Below are 23,580 nucleotides of genomic sequence, written 5' to 3' on the forward strand. Positions count from 1 at the left end.
GATTCGAACCAGGTTTACCTCATTGGATGACGAGCACTCTATCCCCTGAACCACCACGGCAAGATAAGGAACATTGTTACCAGCGAAAACTAGATAATTAAAACAGTGGAGGATAAACAAGAAACCGTGGGAGCTTAGAGAACTGTGGCCGGAGGTGGCAAATCAGGATATTTTAGGTTGCGCAATGCAAAGAAGGAGACGGAACCGGCATTAATGTTGTTGTGAATCATACAGCAGTATGTTGCAAACCGCGGAAGTCAAGGAAGGCAAGGCTCCACAATTTTGTGATCAACAGCATGATTGTGGCAATGTATTCAGCATTTTGAGCTCAGGCCGCCTTTATTTCCTAGCTAGTAATTATTGTTTTGAAGTTAAGTGCGCTTCAAGCCACCAGTGGAGATCGAATACCTCGCCAGAGGGCATCAGGGTGAGCTCATATGTTCAGCGAATGAGCGTGGTTTGAAGCACTCGCAACTCATCGACTTTAATATTTCAAATTTAAAAATGAGCGTTTTTTTCATGTATGCATTCCAGAAATTTCTTTTATTTGAATAAGTAATTTGAATTTGTAGTTAAAGAAAGAAACAAAAAGTAAAAATTGCAACAAATATGTTCCAATTCCCGTTCTTTGTAGAATGAAACCCTTGAAGCGCAATTAACAAGGGGGATATTAATTAAGCATTTCTTTCTAAAGAGACCCTCTTTGTCCCTCGAAAACAAACTGAAATAACTAGACTGCCTCATTAGCATGAGAATTGGAACTGCAGGGGGAATTCCTCTGCTTAATCATTTCCATTTTATTCAAAAGTTATTTTTGTCCACGATAAAAAAAAAAGCATTCTTCTGGCGTTGAATTTTTTAACATCGAATTTCTAGACAATTTTTTTACAGAATATTTCATTGGATAAATTAGACGATATATTACATAAATATAGAATATTTATTATATCAGGTATTATATTAGAATTTTACAATAAATAGACCAAATTATCAGATACACAGTAGTTCTCAATAATTGCATGTTTTTCACGAGGTTATATGCAATAGTCTTATATTTAAACATACATGAAATGGGTTTTTATTCGGGTTTTTTACTTCCTATTTGTATTTATTTTTAACGTATTGCAATACAATGGTAACCAATTGATATATACCACCAATTATAACCAATTATAATATACTAATATAATACCTGATATAATAATTATTCTATATTTATATAATATATCGTCTAATTTATCCAATCGTCGAATTTATATTATATATCATATGATTTAACCAATTAATACACGAATGTAAACAAGTGCAAACCGGTTTTAGCCACGTACAAACAATAAAGCTGTGTAGCATCACCTGACAATCAAGATTTTGCTGTTGTTGTTGTTGTTGTTACTTTACGTCGCACTAGAGCTGCACAATGGGCTATTGGCGACGGTCTGGGAAACATCCCGGAGGATGATCCGAAGACATGCCATCATAATTTTGATCCTCTGCGGAAGGGATGGCACCCCCGCTTCGGTAGCCCGACGACCTGCGCGCGAAGTCGAGCACTTTACGGTAGCACAGTTTAACGAGGACCAATACCGCACACCCTCGGTCCCTACGCAGACTGATCCAAGTGGTCACCCACCCGCACACTGACCGTAGCCAGTGATGCTTGACTTCGGTGATCTGCTGGGACCGTGTCTTAACGATCAGTCCACTGCGGGACATCAAGATTTTGCATAGAATCTTATAGTTCGTCTAATAATTTGGTGCTGTAAGCTTTCTCATTTGAATATTCTGGTGCAAAAACAAGTTCCTTTGTCTAATGAAAAGCTTTTATAAAAACCGCCTTTCAACTCCTATTTCCTTCATCAATAAAACAGGTTTGGGATGCATTCAGTTCTTTCTCCTTCAGTATTAGTTCGCTAAAGTTCGGTAAAAATTTAATTTGATTCCTTCAAACAAAAATCCACTTTCGTGCTTTCGTTCTTCATTTTAGATCTGGATTCTAAATGATAAGGAAGGTCCTTTAAAAAACAATCCGTAGTATTACTTCATCTAATCTATTTCCTTGAACTCGTACAAGACCAGCGCTTGTTGTTACTTCAATCGATAATCCAGTCTGCCAACAAGAGCTTTTAGTTTTCGGACTCAAACGGAAGAAAAAAGACTAACAAAAAGTTAATCATATTTTCTTTAAGGGTTCAAACGAAATCAGGAAAAGAGGTACAAGAAATTTACAGAAATAGAGTTGGAATTGAGAAATCGAACGATGGAATCTGAATCACCGTTAATAATGAATTATTTTCTTTGACTAAGTAATGATTCTCATTCACGCATTAGAACATTAACCTTTTCCCCAAATGATTCTTTTCCTAAATGCGTTATTCAGGATTTTTCTAATGAAGTTGGAATTCATGCATTTGAATTGATTTATAGTTTACATTTAACAGTAAAATATATCTAATCACATTTTATGTAATATTTTAGAAGATTTCCCATCTTGGAAATTGTGTAAAAACGGCCATTTAAAAATCTTTTGTGGTAAAATATTTCACAAGTAATTAAATTAGCAATCGTTATGGAAAATATTGATTTTCTGGACATGAAATTTATATTGAGTAGATCCGCTTTCTGACTTATATTTTATATTATAACCCAGACATTATTACCTATACATTATAACCTACAACATCGGACTCAGTTATTATTGCAATAAACATACCTTTTTTCAACTATTACGGAATTTCCGTAAATTTTAGAAAATTTCATAATTTTTTTTTGTGGTAGTAAAGGTAATACTATATTAATATTATAATAAATCATGATAAAACAAAATTGTTCACCAGTTTATTTATATACATAATTTAAACATACCATAGGGAATATATAGAATGGATCATGCTCAAAATTCTTTAAATAAAAATTTTGTAAGAATTCTGTTTCAAAATTTCGGCTTTAGTTGGCTACCACTGCTAAAAATAGTTCGAGCAAAAATGTATGAACTTTTGAAAGGTTATGCACCAATTATGTAGTGAACCTGCAAAATCCAACATCTTTTATCTCTTGCGGGTTCTGTGCTAACAGTTATATTAGTATACGTTGAGGGCAGACAGAATCAGAAAGAACTTTTGACTAAAATGCTGCTATTCATCCTGTTAATAGTTGCAGACAGACGCCATTTTAATAGATTCTAAAACGATTTTATTTCGAAATTCCAATTCTAATGCAATTTTAAGATCGATTTTTTCTCACTTCCTTTTCGCTAAATTTTTTTTTACTGTGCAAAAACTATAAGACATAAAAACGTGAAATAACTAAGGTGTGCAGAAAAATATACAAGAACAATGAAAAAAAGAAAATATAAGATTTAATTATAAGTTCGAGAATGATCAACTATATATATATATATATATATATATATATAAGTTCAACGAAGAATAAAACAATATACACTGGTTATCATAAATTAAGGAAAATTCACAAAAATCGCGATAACTCAAGAAATTACACATGGAATTTTATGAAACTTACCCACAATATACAACACATAGTAAGGTATTAAACAACATAAAAAGAAATTATCAGACATTAATAGTAGTATAGAAATTAGCACATGTATAAAATAAACAAATTGGAAGTATCGGTTTGCAATAGAAAAAGTACCTTTAATATGGAATATGATTGCCTCTAGAAGCAATACAGCACAAACAGCGATGTGTGATGCTTTCAATTATGCGGTCTATCAGTTCAATAGGAAGTGAGAGCCATTGCTCTTGTAAAGCAGTTGCAAGCGTGGCAAGGGTCTGAGGGGGCGGATTGATGGCAGATACACGCCTCCCTAGAGCATCCCAAACGTGCTCGATAGGATTCAAGTCCGGGGATCGAGCTGGCCACTCCATGCGAGTAATTGTTTCCTGTTGAAGATAATCATCAACAATGCGAGCTCTGTGTGGTCTTGCATTATCGTCCTGTAACAGGAAGCAATCACCAATTGCCCCGGCATATGGGCGCACATAAGCATCAAGGATGTTGTCTCGATAAACCTGAGCATTCACGGTTCCCCTTGGAAAGACATGGAGGTATGTGCGCCCTCCTAAGGATATGCCTCCCCAAACACAGACACTGCCTCTTCCGTATGCATCTCTTTCACGGATGTTTGATGGATGATAACGGGTCCCAGGTTCTCTCCATATCAAATAACGTCTACTGTCACTTTCTAGACTAAACCTGGACTCATCCGTAAAGAGAACAGGCCTCCATTGATCTGACGTCCAGTGGACATGTTGTCGGGCCCACTGCAAACGGTCTCTCCTATGGCGTGATGTGAGCGGCACGCAAATGGCTGGTCGTCTCGCATACAGACCACCTTCGTGGAGCCTTCTGCGCACAGTTGACGTTGACACCAACCTTCCGGTGGCTGCAGCAAGAGAGGATCTAAGATGTGTCGGAGTAGCGGTTCTATTCCTGCGTGCACTTAATGTCAAATATCGGTCATCGGCACTGGTCGTAACAGTTGGCCGTCCTTGACTGAACCTCCTAGATGCCGAATCTGTGGTTTGAAATTGCCTCCAAAGTCTATGAACCACAGATGGACTCACATTTAGCCATCTGGCCACTTCTGATTGACTCTGCCCTGCCTCTAGTCTCCCGATGGCTCTCCATCGTAGTTCTTCAGGCAAATGATGCCTAGAGGTCATTATTACGAATTGGCTATCTCAGATTTTCAATGTCGCAATCACAGTAAAATTTGTGTGCTTTCTCTCAAACTTGGACTTTTATGCTCCAGGCAGATGACGTAAGCCGAGTGCAGCGCCACTAATTTGCATATTGCAATTTTACTCAGCTACTCTTAGTGGACAACATATGCAAATTTTGCACGGTTTGGCTTACTTTTGAAAGAGTTATCGCTATTTTTGTGATTTTTCCTTAATTTATGATAACCAGTGTATATATATATATATATATATATATATATATATATATATATATATAGGAATTCTAATTGGTTCTAAAAGATATCGAAATTTAAGTACTCCATATGGAATTTTTCTTAATTTTTTAGCTCTAAATATCGATTATTTATCCATTGTTGAAATATTAAATTACTTCCTCGAGTTTTTTTATTTTATAATCTCACGCTTACGTTGATGTCAAAAATAACAAAAGAGAGAGATTAGATGTTGCCATACATAAATATCAACATCTTTAAATATAAATATCGAAACTTTTAATAAGGTTTATCACAAGAGAGTGAAATACTGTTTCTTATTTGAAGTGTTATAAGTCTCGTTCATGAGTAAATGCTCTCCTGTTTTATTTATTACTCCTCAATGCAATTTATTACTTTTCAATTTCAATATATAAAGGCAATGTGGGTGCGCTCTATGCAATACCTAGATAAATCTATAGAGTACCTTTTTGGCAAAGTATGGAGTTAAGAATAACAGTTATAAACCTTACTTACATTGTATGTACGATATATAAGAATTTTTTAGAATTGCGAAATGCTTTGTATGGAAAAGAGAGAACACGATAAAGACTATTATTTAAAAGATGTGTGTATTTATCTAAAATAAAAATACTATTTGGAAAAAAAAATATTGAAGAACTGCAAAGATTGGCTTATTGTTATGAAATGTCGACCTTCCATGAAATACCGATTTATTTTATGACGAATAGAATACCTAAAGTATTTCATACTTTGTCGGTTAGTCATTTAGAATTCTGTAGAATGCTTAGGTAAAGTGTGACATGCTTTCATATTTTTACCCCTGTTTTCAGCATTCGGTAAAAGTTTTCCTGCAGAATACCGGATTTCAAACTTTTTCGTGAATATATAGTAACCTAAAAAAACATTAAATATAAACAAATATCTCCTTATTCAAAATTGGGTATTTGCACTTCAGGAAGAAGACTTCCCATATCCACACGTGATCTATGACGTCAGTTCTAGCTTATCTTTATCAGCAAAGCTAAGTTTCTCTACATAAGTTAGAATGTTGATTAACCATAAGTTAAATAAAAGCAGAGTCGTATCGCACGTGGAATTATTTGAAATATAATTTTTTTTTCTTCTACGTCTTTTAGTTAACTTAGATTTATTATTTGTTTGTGTATTTTATTGTAAAAGTGACATTTTTGTTTTGTATACCTGGAAACTTCGATGCATAATTAGTTCCTTTGTGTTCCACATGGCTTTGTGCCTCTCTCAGAGATGCCAACAGCTCCGGACAAGCCAATATAATTTAAGAAACGGCATGTAACTACAACTAAAATTTGCACATATTTCACTAATTTTGCTTACTTTTTACTCGCTTCAGCATGACTTAGTTATAACGAAGTGGTGAATTATATAAGGCTTCGAATTATTTAGAAATAGTGGTGATTAAAAACCTAATAAATTGAATTTATTAAATAAAGAATCACAATTAATAAACTACCACTCGAAAATATTTATTCTCTGTCCGGAGCAAGTTGGCATGTCTGCTCTCTTTGCGTTAAGTCTTTGGGTAAATATATTGTGAAAGAATTGGAATCATTGAAAAAGAATCTTTGTGAAAGAATTTAGAAGTGTCATTCAGGGGAATGGATACTTGACGGGCTTAGCTTACTCGAAATAAAATAGAAAGAACATTTGCTAACGAAAACAAATGCCACGTTTCGAAAACTAATCAGGATCGAGATACCCACTCTTACTCACTCGTAGGTATCCCCAATGAAGAATCGAAACAGGCTATTTTTCTCTATCATAAACGGAAAACACTCATAATTCAATATCAAACAATAAAATTGCTTGAAATAGTTGGTTTATGAACTAGTATGAAAAGAACGAGCTACTCCTGTTGACGCACCCATCCACTGCGCAACATTCCTCACGCTCTTATAGTGCATTTTAACCCTTCTAGTGTCATTTGTTTTCCTAGCATTGTCAAAACATTTTTGAGAAAAAGATTGATTTATAAAAAGAAATTCATTTAGCTTATTACCTAATATTACTTTTTCTGGGAAGATGAGGTTCTTAATTATTTACTGATAAGAATTTGCCATAAATTTGAGCTTCTGCACTTATAAATAACCGTATTTATAAATTATGCGAAAATAAACTGGATTAAATAAATGAACGAACATAAGATCAACAAAAAAAAAGTAGATCCCCAAGTTTGTCTCCTTGCTAACCTTTACAATTACGTAAATAAAGCCCTCCCCCTTTTGTTAGTTTCTTTTTTTTCTTCTGGAGTAATCAAGAAATGGTCCCACAAATCAAAGATGAGAAAATAGCTTCTCATCGACATTTAATAAATTGGTCCCACAAATCAAAGATGAGAAAATAGCTTCTCATCGACAATTAATAAATTGGTACCAAAAATCAAAGATGAGAAAATAGGTTTTTATCGACATTTAATAAATTGGTCCCACAAATCAAAGGTGAGAAAATAGCTTCCCATCGACATTTAAAAAATTGGTCCCACAAATCAAAGATGAGAAAATAGCTTCTCATCGACATTTAATAAATTGGTCCCACAAATCAAAGATGAGAAAATAGTTTCGCATCGACATTTAATAAATTGGTCCCACAAATCAAAGATGAGAAAATAGTTTCGCATCGACATTTAATGAATTGGTCCCATAAATCAAAGATGAGAAAATAGTTTCGCATCGACATTTAATAAATTGGTCCCACAAATCAAAGATGAGAAAATAGCTTCTCATCGACATTTAATAAATTGGTCCCACAAATCAAAGATGAGAAAACAGCTTCTCATCGAAATTTAATAAATTGGTCCCACAAATCAAAGATGAGAAAATAGCTTCCCATCGACATTTAATAAATTGGTCCCACAAATCAAAGATGAGAAAATAGCTTCTCATCGACAATTAATAAATTGGTCCCAAAAATCAAAGGTGAGAAAATAGCTTTTTAGCGACATTTAATAAATTGGTCCCACAAATCAAAGATGAGAAAATAGTTTCTCATCGACATTTAATAATATGGTCCCCCAAATCAAAGATGAGAAAATAGTTTCTCATCGACATTTAATAAATTGGTCCCACAAATCAAAGATGAGAAATTAGTTTCGCATCGACATTTAATGAATTGGTCCCATAAATCAGAGATGAGAAAATAGTTTCGTATCGACATTTAATAATATGGTCCCACAAATCAAAGGTGAGAAAATAACTTCTCATCGACATTTAATAAATTAATTTAGTTGTTGGGAGTTATACTTCCCACTGCCTTATAAAGGGTTAATTTGTACATCATAAGTCAAAATCCAGTTGTATCTTCTAGGTGCTCTACAGACAGAAAAAAAAGAATCTATTTACTTATTTGATTTGAATTTTAAATTTCGAGAATGTCCCAGACCCCGATCCTTATAAATAGCCGGTTCAGAAGACTTTTTTGGCATAAAATGTTCCGTCATAAAATTCTCGTCTATATTCATGGGGTTGCCTTATCAGTGAAAGCAACAATCGTTCTAAATGCTTCCTGTTAAATTGTCTCATCGAAATTTAGAGCTGGGGCCGTTCAGTCTCCGTGCAAGTCAGTAACCCCCTTCCTTCCTTGTTAAACCATGGATCAATTCGAAAGTGGAGCAATCCCGAAGAAAATCTCCCCGTTTGCAATTTTCGCTCCACCACCCTTTTTACTTTTCGAGTAGGATTATGGTTTTAATCTTCATTTTCGAAAGGAAAAGAAAACACTAAATTTCAATTTCATGTAGGCCAACAAGTTAAAGGGAAGGGAAAGTAGTGGCTTTGGCAATTATATCTTTTCATTTGCGAAAACAAAGTTTTACAGCCAACTTTTTCGAGGATGCCTTTCTCCAAGTGGCAATAAAAAGATAATTGAAATACAATTGTAGGTAAAAAGATGACTTTTTTAAAAAATTGCCAGAGTCTCTCTTATTTCAATAACTTGTATGCATAAATATATTTTATTTATTTTTATGAAGTGGTGATTATTTTGTTGAATTTGCAATAATTAAAGACACGTATTATTTTAATACCACTTTAGATATAAAAAATTAAATACTATTGAAAATCCGTAATGGTATGCCTTTTTAGTTGAAGTATCTGGTAAAACAAATTGATCAGTTAAGGAGTTACACTTAATATAAAAATTATATGCTACGAAAATTAAATACCACTTTAAATATCAAAATTTAAGTACTAAGCAGAATCCGTAATGTTACGCCTTACTTGTCAAAATTTCTGGTAAAACGAATTTATCAGTTAAGGGGTTACACTTAATATAAAAATTATATACTAATAAAATTAAATACCACTTTAAATATAAAAATTAAATATTATGGAGAATCCGCAATGATATGCCAATTTTTGTCAAAATTTCTGGTTAAAAAAAAAATTTATCAGTTAGGGTAATTCAAATAATTTTCAATCTAAGAGTGCAACAGATTGAATGGAAGGCATCGAGCTCCATGTGAAATACTAACTACATTCAAAGTAACATAGCTAACTAATGAGTTCTAGAAATTAGGGGGGGGGGGCGGTTAAACTATAAAGGAAGATGGTAAAATAGGAAGACCCTGGGAACACTTGTTTCACTTGTCATTACGTCTAAATTAATGCGTCTAAATTTTCTTTAAAAAAAAAAAATTACGTGACGATTACTATTCATCTCGACAATTGGGTACCAGCACTTCGAGAAGATCACAGATAATACCCGCACGTGATGCATGATGTCAGTGCCAGCTGATCATGATTATTTTTATAGTGTATCTAAGGTATTTTTTGACAATTTCTAACAAGTTTCTTATAACCATAACCTTTTAAGGAATGAATTATTTAAATTAAAAAAATAATCTTTCCTTATTTTTCGTAGAACTATTTGCCTTGCGTTCGAAACGTATTTGTGGAAGATTTCGAAAATTAAATTCCGACACTTAACTGGTTAATGAACAACTGGGGGACGCAAATATTTACCTTTTTTTAATTCACAAAATTATTCATACATTTTCCTCCCTCAAAAGCAGGGTACCAATGTGATTGTCTAAAAAAACTATTTTTTCTTCTAAAAAATATTGATTATAATTAACGACAAATATGTTCATTTGTGCAACATGCTGTATGTTTGAGCGCTCAATATTACAACCCTAAGTAATAAGGTGTGGTCTTGAGTGCACAAAAATACCTTTATTATCGATTCATAGTTAGAAAGTTACTAATTTGACCAAACGTTGCTTTAGATTTATAAAAATTTGACAACTTCAGACAAATTTGTATCTCAACTTTTTTTCTACATGAAAGTGCCCTTTAAAATCATGCTTCATAGGTAAAAAAAATTCATTAAAAATAACATGTTAACACGTTGAATGCCACTCTAATTTTACATGGCTTGTCCGTCTGGCCAAAATGACTTTCTCATTATGCATTGCATTAATTTTTTCAAACCATTTTAGCAACGATAATAATATTAAAAAAATTAAAAGCAGTAAAAATTTACTAGAATTACGTGATTCTAATAATCTTGGCTTCGCCGGTCACCGGTGACCACCCGTGGTGCTACGAACAAACTCAGTGCCGGTCACCGGTAACCCCTGTGGTGCTATAAACAAACTCAGTATCACCGGTGACCTCCATGGCATTTAACGTGTTAATTCTGGACTGCCATTTTCGATAAATAGCATACATCAAGATAACTGCGAAAACCACTTGAAATATATGATTGATAAATGTATTGTAAGTTACGTATGAAAGAAAAAATCTTTTTTCAGTATGAAGAGGATCCTGAACTCAAAAGACTTCTTTTGACTTACATAAAAACTTAAAATTTTTTCATTTAATTTCAATTTTATGATTTCTTATAAAAAAGTATTTTTAACACAATGCTGGCATGTTGAATGCGTAAGGGAAAAATTACTTATACGTGTGAATGGCCGTTGTTGTTTTAGTTGTTGTAAATTTACGTCACACTAGAGCTGCACAATGGGCTATTGGCGACGGTCTGGGAAACATCCCGGAGGATGATCCGAAGACATGCCATCACAATTTTGATCCTCTGCGGAGGGGGTGGAAATAAAAAGGCCGACACTGTAATTAAGCTATTCAAATGCTCAAAACATTTAAGTAAGCTCTTATAATGATTCATTGAAATAATTTCCTGAGAATTTTTTTTTCCTGCAAATTTCAAGAATTTTTTACTGGAAAGTAGCAACTTTTGTCACATAGTTTTTTTTTCTCTTAATACTAAACATAATACTTTTCAACATAAAAATGTTTTTTTTTAAGAAAAAATTGAAAAATGAATTTTGGCCAAAATAATTCAAATCCTTTGTAGCACATAAACAAAGTTTTGTGACTTCAATTTATTTTTCATAATGATCAATATTATGATTTTCAGCATAAAATACCTCTAAAAAATTTTTTTGGACATTTAAAAAATTAAAACTTCTTTGTACAAATATTTCAAAAAATTTTTTAATTAAAACAGCAAAGTTTCTCGATCTCAATCAAATAATAAAAAAAACACTTTTTAATTTTATCTCATATTGAAATATGACTTTACAAGAAAACAAAAATTGAGATTAAGAAACTTTGTGAAGGAGTCATAAGAGCTGCTGTTTTGGATATTAATGTTGGTTTGCTGCGTTAAACTTGTAGAAAAGGAATATCTTTTCGATTGGAGAATTATTATTGCAGCAAAGAACACAACCTGCAGGCCGCAGGAATACAAACTTGATAAGCTACCATGTTTGTTTATTCCAATTTGTTTGAAAGGTTAACACAATTTTAATGACTTTTTCTCAAGAATTTTTCACTTTTTTTACATTACATTGTTTTGCAAAAACTATAGACTTCGAAATATCAAGGGTGTGTAGAAAAATGTTCAAGAAATGTACAGAATACAGAAAAATGTGCAACAATGCAGTAATAATTTTTTTTTTAGTTTATTTATTTTATTACTTTGTTCATTAATATTATTATAGTAATAACGTTATTATCATATCATTAGATTATAAACATAAAAAAAAGTATTCTGACTTGGTTCATGTTACTCTACATATATAGAAAATATTTAGAATAACAGACTTGAAATTTTAAATTTTCAAATGTTTCAGCCAGCGCTTTCCCATAAACAGAATTTTATGGAAAAGCTTTATTCCAGTAATAAAAATTTGAATATTTATATAACACTTTCAAAAACACTGCTAATACTAAAATTTCAATTCACTTAAATATTTTTTTTAAAGAATTTTGCTTGATTCCAAAAAAACTGTAGGATACTAAATGTAGAATAACAGAAACAAAATGAAATAATTTATGAAGTTGAAAATTGAAAAATAAAAAACAATTGTTTTAGCTCTTTCAAATTACTTTTGATTCGTAGGCCATTTGTGAATACGCCGGCAAAACTTCAAACGAAATTTTTATTCAATTGTAATTGTTGTATTGTTCTAACCACTGATTAAACAAAATATTAGTAAAATTCAAGACACTCAATTACGGGATGCATAACAATCAGATCAGTAGTATTTACAATATACTATTATCCCTTTACAGTTTCTTTATAATAATGCAGTCACTTAAAGTAAAACACAACACATAAGTAAAGCAATAAAACGCATACCTGTTGGACTTTTGGTTGAGGAACGAAAATTTAAACCGCATTTTTATCGTCAGTGAATGGTTTTATTTGCAGATTTATGTGAATTTAATATTTAAAAAACGAAGAAATACAAAAATAAAATGCTTTTCAAATATTAGTAAGTCATTATTACGATAAAAAATATTCATAAACAAAAAAAATCTCGCGAAATATTGATGAAACAAATTAAAACAAACTGCGACTAGATAACTAGCAAAAGCCATGCTCAGTTTGTAACTGGAAGTTGTAGTGTTCGTTTAAGTTGTTGTTGTTAATTTACGTCGCACTAGAGCTGCACAATGGGCTATTGGCGACGGTCTGTGAAACACCCGGAGGATGATCCGAAGACTCGCCATCACAATTTTGATCCTCTGCGGAGGGGATGGCAGCCCCGCTTCGGTAGCCCGACGACCTGCGCGCGAAGTCGAGCACTTTACGGTAGCACAGTTTAACGAGGACCAATACCGCACACCCTCGTTCCTTGCGCAGACTGATTCAAGTGGTCACCCACCCGCACACTGACCGTAGCCAGTGATTCTTGACTTCGGTGATCTGCTGGGAACCGTGTCTTAACGATCAGTCCACTGCGGGACTAGTGTTCGTTTAAAGTGTGAAAATAAAGAATTCGAGCTATATTATGTTTTGTGTAGTTCATTTACGTCTCACTAGAGCTGCACAATGGGTTATTGGCAGTCTGGGAAACGTCCTTGAGAATGGTCCGACGACATGCAATAGTAATTTCCATCCTCTGCAGTGAGGATGACTCCTCTGTTTTGGTAGGCCGACGAACTACGCGTGAAGTCGAGTACTTTATGGTAGAACAGAACGAGGATCGATACCGATCAGCCAGTGATGCTTGACTTCGGTGTTCTATTGGGAACCGTGTCCTTACGATCAGTCCACTACGGGATCAGAAAATTACTAAACTTTGAACTAGTAATTAAAGTTTTGAACAAAGAAGATGGCAGAAACCGAAGTTAATTAAAAACCTTAGCCATACATGGTGTTGATACCATTTCCTTTCATGACTGAGGAGTATTGTCTTTTCACCAAACATTCTGTTGTATGAAGGCAGTGGGTTCGATTTCTCTTAGAATCCTAGATATGACTTGCATTTTACTACAGTTTCATTAACTTGCTATTGATTAGCTAGAGTCCCGCAGTAGACTGATCGTTAAGACTCGGTTCCCAGCAGATCACTGAAGTCAAGCATCACTGGCTGCGGTCAGTGAGCGAGTGGGTGACCACTTGGATCAGTCTGAGTACGTACCGAGGGTGTTCGGTATTGGTCCTGGTTAAACTGTTCTGCCGTAAAGTGCTCGACTTCGCGTGCAGGTCGCAAGGCTACCACAGCGGGGGTGCCATCCCCTCTGCAGAGGACCAAAATTGTGATGGTGTGCCTTCGGATCATCGTCAGGGATGTTTCTCAGACCGTTGCCAGTAGCCCATTGTGCTCTAGTGTGACGTAAATGAACAACAACAACAATGATTAGCTAGAGCCTTCAAAACTCTGTTTGAGAACAGTGATTATTGACAATGCTTGTTGATTGTTCATTACAAAATAAATAGACATCCCTCAAAATTTCAACCACTTCTCAATTAGCTGGAGCACTGATTAATTTAAACAGTGGTGTTTTGACTAATCGTATGAAAATTTTCACTCGTTTCTGGAAGTAAAAATTTATCGCGAAAGGTGGGTTAAAGAATTTATCGTTCCTCACAATTTCAACTCAACAGATTGCTCAAGTGTTAACAAGAGCTCTGCCTCCGATTAATGATTTGGAACTTAACGATCTGCAACAATGAGATACAAGCGAAAATAGTATTTAATATATTCGCCCATTTGGTAAGCGAATATTTTTAATTACGGTAGCGAACTCATCAACTGTAACAACAAAATGTTGTAACAATATAAATGTGTATTTTAAAAAAATGATCATTTAGAAAAATTACTTCTGTTCACCAATAGATCTAAATATTTATAATACTAATCGATAATAATATTTGAACGTGGAAAATGGAGGCACAAGCGTAGGCAAACAGAATTCTTTTTAGTATATATCTGAATAATTTTAACTTTAGGAGAGAAACTGTTTTCTGCCAAGGAACAACAACTTTTGCAAAGCCAGGGGTCTGTATTGAAGAAATTTGGATCCGTTAACGGACCCTTCACAAAATATTTTAACTTAAAAACGGACCCTTCACAAAATAATTTATCTTTTAATCGGACCCTTCACAAATTTGTTTATCTTCATTATTGTTTTGTTAATCGAATAAACCCTTCTCAGGAAGGGGGGGGGGAGAAAGACAGATGTAAACGAACTAAATTTTGTCTTCGGCTGACGCTTCATTCTTTATTCGTCCGAAATGAATATTCTGCTTTCAGCAGTATAGGCTAATATAATAATTCAGCAGTATAGGCTAATATATATAAATAATTCCAAATATTTGCATGTTGCATCGCTAATTTAATGGCTGCAATTGCTGTTTATTTTTTAAAATTTATTTTTTTTAATTATAATTTTACAGTGTTGAGCATAATCTTGTATGTCTTTACAATTTAAAAACTCCTTGAAAAAGCTTTTTTGCAATAACGGACCCTATTTGCACCAATTCACAAAAGCAGGACCCTGGTTGAAAGAATGTGACTTAACATTTATTTTATATTCACAAATTACGAGTAATTTTTTCACAATTTTACAAAAACGGACCTTTCACAAAATGTCTGGACAGACCCCTGGTAGGAATAATTGGGATTGGATGAGCGGCTGCGAACAGGGGACTTAGTCTCTTAGATCTTTTACAAAATCTAGTTTTTAAATCTTTTGTTTCATTATTATCTGTTTAGATTCATCAAGTAATAACTCTATATCTATATTCATCTATATGTAATCTATATACTTAGCTATATTTTATCTATATACTCATCTATATGTAATCTATATACTCAGCTATATGTTATCTATATATTCATCTATATGTTATCTATATATTTATTCAATCTATATTTTAAGCCCTCTCGTGTTTTTCAAAACATTTTAACGTTTATTCCAAAATTAGTAAGTAGAAAAAGCCCTTCCTGTTTCTCCCATAAAAGCGTGTGTTGTTCAACTAAAAGGATTTCATCTCATTATGAGGGTAATTGACAGTAAATAACATGTTTTTACCAAGAAGTCTGAGAGCCGTGTGACCACCACAGCATATGAAAAGTTTCATTTCGATATATAATTAGAGTAATTGTCAGGAGAGAATCCCAAATTACAAGTTTCTCGAATTTCTATGATATTCCCACTTAGAAAGCTTTATTTGTAATTAACTTAGCTGCGAAATAACGTGAGGATAAACGCGAAAGAATATGAATCTGGTTGTAAGAACGAACTCATGAATATTGATCATTTAAAGTGTGAATGCATCTTTTGAAATTACCACAACAAAAGTATGCAAATTACTCTGAGATTCATTTAAGGAATAAGGCACAATTTTGAAAATAAATAAGAAGGTTGTGGAATATTATGGAATATTAACTTAAAATTTTTACAAAGCGTTTAATATAGAGAATAACTGAAACTAATTTCATGGTTTTCAAATTTTAATTTTAGACATTCACTATAAATTTTAGTCATTATACATTAACTAGCATTCATATTTTAAATGTAATATTTAAAAGAAAAACAGTTTAGTTATTACAAATCGACCCAATTTCTAATAAAAAGGGATATATATATATATATATATATATATATATATATATATATATATATATATATATATATATATATATATATATATATATATATATATACAGAGATGAATGCGGCGAATATGCCTTTCAGTTTGTGCATGATTTCGTAGCATTTTACAATACTGATTTGTTGATTTGTTTTTAATTCACTCTGTATGAAGAATGGGTATAAGAAATAATTGAAATTATTTTAGCTTTATTAAATGCGCCGAATATGCCTTTCAATTTGTTCATGGTTTCGTAGTATGTCACACCACTGACGCTTTTTGTACGTTTATCTTAGACACACTTTTTTTATTCCCTCTATGCGGAGAACAGGTATTCAGCTAGTCATAGTATAAAGTAAGTTCTCACTTTCAGACCTAAATTTAAAAATCTCCTCGTCTTTTTCTAAAGTGAAAGTTTTTCGTTTGAGATCAGGCCAAAATTTCCGCATTTTAAGTCGTCTTGCGAAAATGTCCTTTTGAAAATTCTTATTTTATTCGTATTTTTAAAAATATTTTTTGGAATATGCAATAGAAAAGGATTTAATACTTTTTTTTAAATACGTAAAAGTCCCTTGAAATATTTTAAAATTTAGTTTTGAACGTATACGCTATTTTTTAATAAATTCATATTGACTTAAGTTATTTTCAAAGGGTAATTATTTTTATAGATATTCTTTAACACACTTAAAGTATTTTTTTAAACACTGTATGAGAAATTCTATTTTTCTTTACGAATCATGATTATTTTTTTTTCTACACAAAAAAAATGTAGAAAAAAGAACAAACATGCAACTAACAACCCAGTTACTCTCAACCCAATCACTATGGCGAGAAGTTAAAAAGAAATATTTTTGTACCTGCCCTACTCGAACGAGAGTAATTATTTTTGAGTTTTACAATTAGAATGCGAACATTTTATGGATTCTATTCTCGATTTCAGAGCGTAATAGCTATCAAGTTTTTTTTTCCTTATTTTTATACAACTATAGAAACTTAAACGAGATTTGTAATAATATTTTACATTTTGCATCCTAATATCTAAGTTAAAAACCTCTTAATATATGAGTTATTAACTAGTTCTAAAAAAGAAAGAAAATGTGAGTTTTTCCAGCGTTCTGAATAGCGATAAGGTAACTTCAAGTATTAAACATCTCACCTTCAACTAATTTTAATAAAATTTTATAGCTAAATTTAATAATGTTATTCATTCAATTATAATAAATTTAACAGGATGTTTCAAATAACACTGACGGTTATCAAAAATTTCAAACTAGAAAGCGAGTAAAGATTTTTAAAAGAAGTAAATTCATGCAACAGAACATAAATTATTCTATAACATATGAAAAAAAAACATTTTCAAACTAATCAACTAAATATAATTTTTATATCAACTTTAAAGGCATTTCTACTACAACGAAAAATCAAAAAATCACTTCTCTAACATTATATTTTATTATTATTATACTGCAACAATAGCAGTAAAATTATTATTTTTCTTACTCAAAACTAAATGTATAAAAGAATGCACAAACATCAAATATACATTTAATTTCAGCAGAAAATTTTAAAAAAAATGTAAAACTGTAAAATAACTTGTGACATTAAATGACTTGTGAAAAATATTTTCGATGTTTATTCTAGCCTACATTAAATTAAATTATTTAGCTCTTAATGAAGTACTGAGTATATATATATCATATAAAATTCATCTCATATAAAATTCATCTCATATAAAATTCATCTCATATCAACTATCATATATATCTCATATAAAACTCAAACTCATAAAACAAGTTCAAAATGTAGAGAAAACATCGAAAAAATTACAGAATAATAAAAAAAAAGAAAGAAAAAAGAAAAAAAGATGCAAATTAACAAAAATCCGGAAAAATATATAGTCTTTTCATCAGCTCACACGATTATATATGCAAAAAGGAGTGCTTTCTAATATTGTATATAGCCAAAGCAAAATATATAAGCAATATAGCCAAATCAAAATATATTAATATAATAGTGTAAAGAGCACTAAAAAAATTGAAATAAAATGGAATATACCACATTAAATAATAAATATCACGTAAAAATGGATTTTCCGGATTTTTATTAATTTTTCATTTTTTTTTCTCTTTTTTTTTATTCTGTAATTTTTTACATATTTTCTCTACATTTTGAACTTCAAAAATTAATTTAAAGGTTAATTATTTTTTTTTAGATATTTTGTAACACTCTTAAAGTATTTTTTTAAAACACTGTAAGAGAAATTCCATTTTTCTTTACAAATCATGATTAGTGTTTTTTTCTACACGAAATAAATGTAGAAAAAAACGGATAATAACCTTTCATAGCAAATTCTCATTCATAAGAAGTTTAGAACGGATAGAAAAGTGAGTTCTAATAAACCTGGAGTTAACTGAAAAATTCAAATGATCAACAAAAATTTCAAAATAACAAAATGCAAACAATTGACGATAGGATTACTTTAGAATACCCAGTGGTGAAGTTTGACCATGGGTTTTGATATTTTGATATTGACCATTTGTTTGGATTTTGATATTTTAAAAAAAACTTTTTGTTTTAATTTCGTGGCTTTCTTTATGTTTATCTGAGTTTCTCTTAACTTTAAAATACCAATGGAAAAGAGAATTCAACTTAAAAGTACTTCGCAGTCCTCTTTGTGCGAAACCCCAATTGTAGTCTTCTATTGGCTGTACTCCAATTTTCGAAAGCAGATTGTAGTGTATCTGCCACAACAGAAATACAATCCCAATTCACTAGCACATAAGACATGATAACTCGATTCTATGTCGGGGTACCTTTACATAGACGAAGGTTGACATTGTCGATAACAGCTCACCCCCCACATTGGTGACCCGGACGTGATGGGAAAACTCCTACCTCAACAGTAACACCCCCCACATTGGTGACCTTCGGACATGATGTGAACACGCCTACTTGGAGGGTTCACATGAGCAGTTGACTTGCTACTTGTGACTGCGACATTATCCACCTCCTCGTGCTGTTGCCACTCAGTTTCGATTACACGCAACGTACAACATATTCACTCGACTGATAATGGCCACACTGGAGTGACCACGATCGTGAACTTAATACAGCTCTCACAATCAGCACTCAAAAAGTACGGCGATATTAATACAGTTCTCCCGGCTTCTCACAAAACAGCAATGAATCAACTAGTGGTATCCATTCATCGAATTATATCGCAGATATAATTCTGGTGGGGGAGTACTGTGTATCTACCACTACAAAAATACTATCCCAATTCACTAGTACATGAGACATGTCAATGCCCTCTATTTTTTTTCTCAAACACCTAAAGATACTGTCACGCAAGATGTCAAAGAAACCACCCATAATCAGCAATTTATTTTTAATCGAATCGTTTCTATTTATGGAAGTTTTTAATTATGAAGTGGATAATCAATCAAAAAATTTGCAAATGCTGAGAACAACCGTGTCAAATTGAATTCACTTTTGCATTTTAATTAATTATACCTAAGGGTGAATAAGATTTTCGACATTTCTAAAAGACTAGATCGATTTCTTAAGACGTTGTCTTGTGGAGAAGGCCAAGGAGCAAACATCCTAAGACAAATATATAATTAATTATATTTTCATTAGTTTTCATAAATTTAAAATTAATTTTCATGTTGTAATTTTAAATGCAAATATTATGCTTTTGAAATACATACGAAAAACATAAGTGGTGAAAGCCTCGGGGATTAAAGTGCAAAGATCACTGTAATTTTTATATATTAAATAGTATTTTTTTTTAAACTATATAAATATTCTCGCCTTTCCAATGATTATGATTAGAGCCCGGATTTTGATGACCTAAAAAATCTCAATTAATGCCCTTAAAAAGTGCAAAAAATACCCTTAAAAAGGGCAAAAAATGCCCTTAAAAATGTAAAAAAGTGCCTTAAAAAAAGTAAAAATATTGAATTAAAATAATGTTTTGCTCTTTAAAACTATTATGAGTCATTTAAAAAATATAAAGCAATGCAATACTTGTTCTACGTTCATTAAAGTTTGAAAAATATGTTTTATATCCTAAAATAACAAAAAAAGGAAAATATATTGACACGAAAATATTTTTATTTTGTATAGAAACTTTAATGGATATAACAACTTCCATCTCATAATATTACAAAATATCAGAATTACATTGGATTATTAAATGTTTTTTGATAATTTGAAATGTAAACGAGCGTACTTGTCTGAAAGTAAATTTTCATTCCTGCAGAAGCTTCTTTCAATGTCTACTGATGTTATAGGTGCGTACTTCAAAAAGACGGTCTCACTTAGTGACAATTCTTCTTCAATTTGAAAAGATGTTGCTTCACCTGTTAATATTCTATAGATTTTCTTCATTGTTTGGAAGTCAGTGTAATAATGAAAATTGATAAAAAATAATAAAAATTGGAAAAAATTAACAAAAACTTTAAAAAATGCATTAAAATGCAAAATACGCCCCCGAATTTAAGGAAAAATGCCCTATAAATCTAAAAAAATGCTCTAAAGGACAAAAAATGTCCAAAAATGCAAAAAATGCAAATGTCATCAAAATCCGGGCCTTAATTATGATAAATATACATGAGAATTTATCTATAGTCTGGAAATGACTGTACTCATTTGTTTGTGCCAAAACGTTTTGAAAAATTATGATGAAAAATATATGTTACCCTGTATGACCGAAATCAAGAGAATGTCGACCTTCACCGGTGGATGTCAACAATCACATAGTCGCTTTGGTGAATGTCCGAAATATTTGCTATATCCGATTTGATAATACAGTGAACTCTCACTTATGCACCGGTGTAAGGGACCAAGAGTGAAAAGCGCATAAGTGAAAGAGGCGCATAAGTGAAAAACTTCAAAATTCTTAAACGCAACGTAAATTGCAGTGACAATATGCATAAATATGTTTCTAAAGATAAAATGTTAATATTTATACTGTTTTGGTATTTACTATAATTATACAAAGAAAAATTTAACGTACCTTAAGAGAATTTATTTTCTTACAAAATAATCTTAATGCATGTTTGTATTTGTTTTTGCCGACGTATTTTAAAAAACAGTTTTTTCCAGTTCATATAAATGGGATAAGGCAAAATTAAAGCAAAATTAAAGTAAATAAAAGAGTTTCAGAAGCAAAATTAAATAGTAAATAGTCACAAATAGTGTCTAAAGCTTCTAATACTGCTGTGTGATTTGGAGGAACTTTATCATCCTCCACGTTCTCATCGTCCACAAGTTTTAGTTAGATATAAATGAACAGTTCTTCACAAAAAATTTGAGTTTTATGGGAGGGGGTGAAACATCACATGATAAATTTCTAAGAAAAGTACTTGACGTCATAATATGCTGCACAATAAATTGTTTGATTACTACTGTCACTGTTCGATCACTACTGTCTTTGACTAAGCAGATCACCTCCTTTTATTTACTCATGTTGTCCATCTGACTGCAAGTAAGTAATCGCGGTCTCTTTCATCTTTCGTATTCCAGGTGTCTTTTTTTTTCTAGACAACAGCAAGGGATTAAAACTAACCTCTGGACAAGAAGAATGGTCATTTTCTAAAAGATGAATGGGCTTTCATTGTTGTTGGTGTAACATAAAAGACACCCTATTCAAAATTCTAGAAAGAATGTCTCTCCAGAAACAGCAAAAATGAAAAGGTCACAGGGGGAAGAAAATTCAAAAAGATCTAACAACATATACTATTTCTTTTTATCTGTAACAAGGATAGCTTTTGCTTCATTTTTAATTTAAAACATTTTTCTTAAAAAAGAAAAAAATATTCAAAGGATAAAAAAATTAAAATGTTAGCCTAAAATTTCGGCGCGTAATTGAAAAATTTATTTTTAAAGCGACGCATAAACGAAGGATGTTTATCATTATTTTCCTACCTAATGTACTGGGACTTATAAAAATCGTCGTATAAATGAAAAATGCGCATAAAAGAGGCGGTGCATAAGTGAGAGGTCACTGTAATTTATTCTTTGATATTATTATATTTATTCGATATTTTAATACTATTTGCTGAGGATAGATTAGGAGAAACATCCGTGTTCGGTGTACCGGTCAAATGCATACTGGGCAGTGGCACTTGACCTTAAAAAAGAATCTAGTTTCTCTTAAAGAAATCAGGAAAAGGGTCAAGATGGGATTTTATCTGCGATGTTTTGGGAGCTTATTTATTATTCTGGATATCTCACCTAGGAGGTTAAAGCCTGTAAAAGCCTGTTTAATATAACATTCTGGAAGATCAGATGTAAGTCAACATCTATGGATACTCCCTGTTTTTAATCTGCTGGTATATTAATGGTTGGTTTAATGAACCTAAATTGGGGAGAAATCATTTGAAAAAATCATTCACCTAAGGAGAAAACATTCTTCGTAAACGCATCAAACCCATACATCTACCATACTTAATAAACACACAATATTTTTATTTTCACATAAAAATGAAACATGAACTAGTAAATTTCAAATATTGATTGTTCTAAGACCTTAGTAAATGTGAGCAAGTGAATATATATAGATTATATACTTACAGGCAACAGCAGGTAAATCGGGGAAAACAATCATTCCCTTGAGTAGACCTCATTCTGAATGAATCTGAATGAATGCATTCATTCAGGTGATCAGAAAATTATGGAAATAAAATTTTTTATTTATAAGTACCAGAACAAATTATTTATTCGATAAATGTGAGTGTGGTACCATGCATTATCTTACTTTGCGTGTCAAATTTTATTCTTACAAATATATTTTTAGAAATTTATCTTTCAGATCTTCAGACATATGCTTTGGGGCCTTTTAACAACTTGTTTGTTATTTCTGAATGGTTAACGGTATTGAGCTTTCGAAAAAAATCAATAGCAACCTTGCGTTTACGTTTTTGAAATGAGTTTTGAACGCTTCAAAATATGAAACCCCTAATCGTTTCCTAATTTTGGTTCGTCAATGTCCGTTCAGATGTTGTTTTCGAACATTTTAATAGCAGTATAAAAAGCAGTATATAATTTTTGCTAGGTTTAAGTTACTCGCTTTTATGTATATGTTATCTTACAATCATAAGTTCGACCACATTCTTTCTATTTATAATTTTTATTTTTTAACCGTTGTTGAACAGCTGATACAATTTTGGGTTTACGACAACCAATATTCAACTCCGTATTCGTGTAATTCTGAACCCAATCTAGAAGACAAGTGCGGTGCCGTATTCGAA

The 23,580-nt window shown here is 32.0% G+C and overlaps 1 protein-coding gene across 3 annotated transcripts in view; it reads right to left on the reverse strand.

Annotated features, from left to right (window-relative positions):
- Nucleotides 1-23,580, reverse strand: part of LOC107440340 (ankyrin repeat and fibronectin type-III domain-containing protein 1) — a 390,356-nt gene that overhangs the window by 260,659 nt on the left and 106,117 nt on the right. The window contains exon 1 of one of the 3 annotated variants that reach the window (XM_087157860.1): nucleotides 12,578-12,807. The exons of the other annotated variants lie outside the window; for them this stretch is intronic. Coding sequence (XP_087013986.1) covers nucleotides 12,578-12,618 — 41 coding nt within the window. The 5' untranslated portion in view covers nucleotides 12,619-12,807. Of the gene's footprint in view, nucleotides 1-12,577; nucleotides 12,808-23,580 lie in introns of those variants that run through there. 3 annotated transcript variants of the gene reach the window in all.

Source organism: Parasteatoda tepidariorum, chromosome 2 (genome assembly GCF_982258835.1).
Source record: "Parasteatoda tepidariorum strain Cologne lab strain chromosome 2, Ptep-v5.0, whole genome shotgun sequence".
NCBI classification, from domain to species: Eukaryota; Metazoa; Arthropoda; class Arachnida; order Araneae; family Theridiidae; genus Parasteatoda; species Parasteatoda tepidariorum.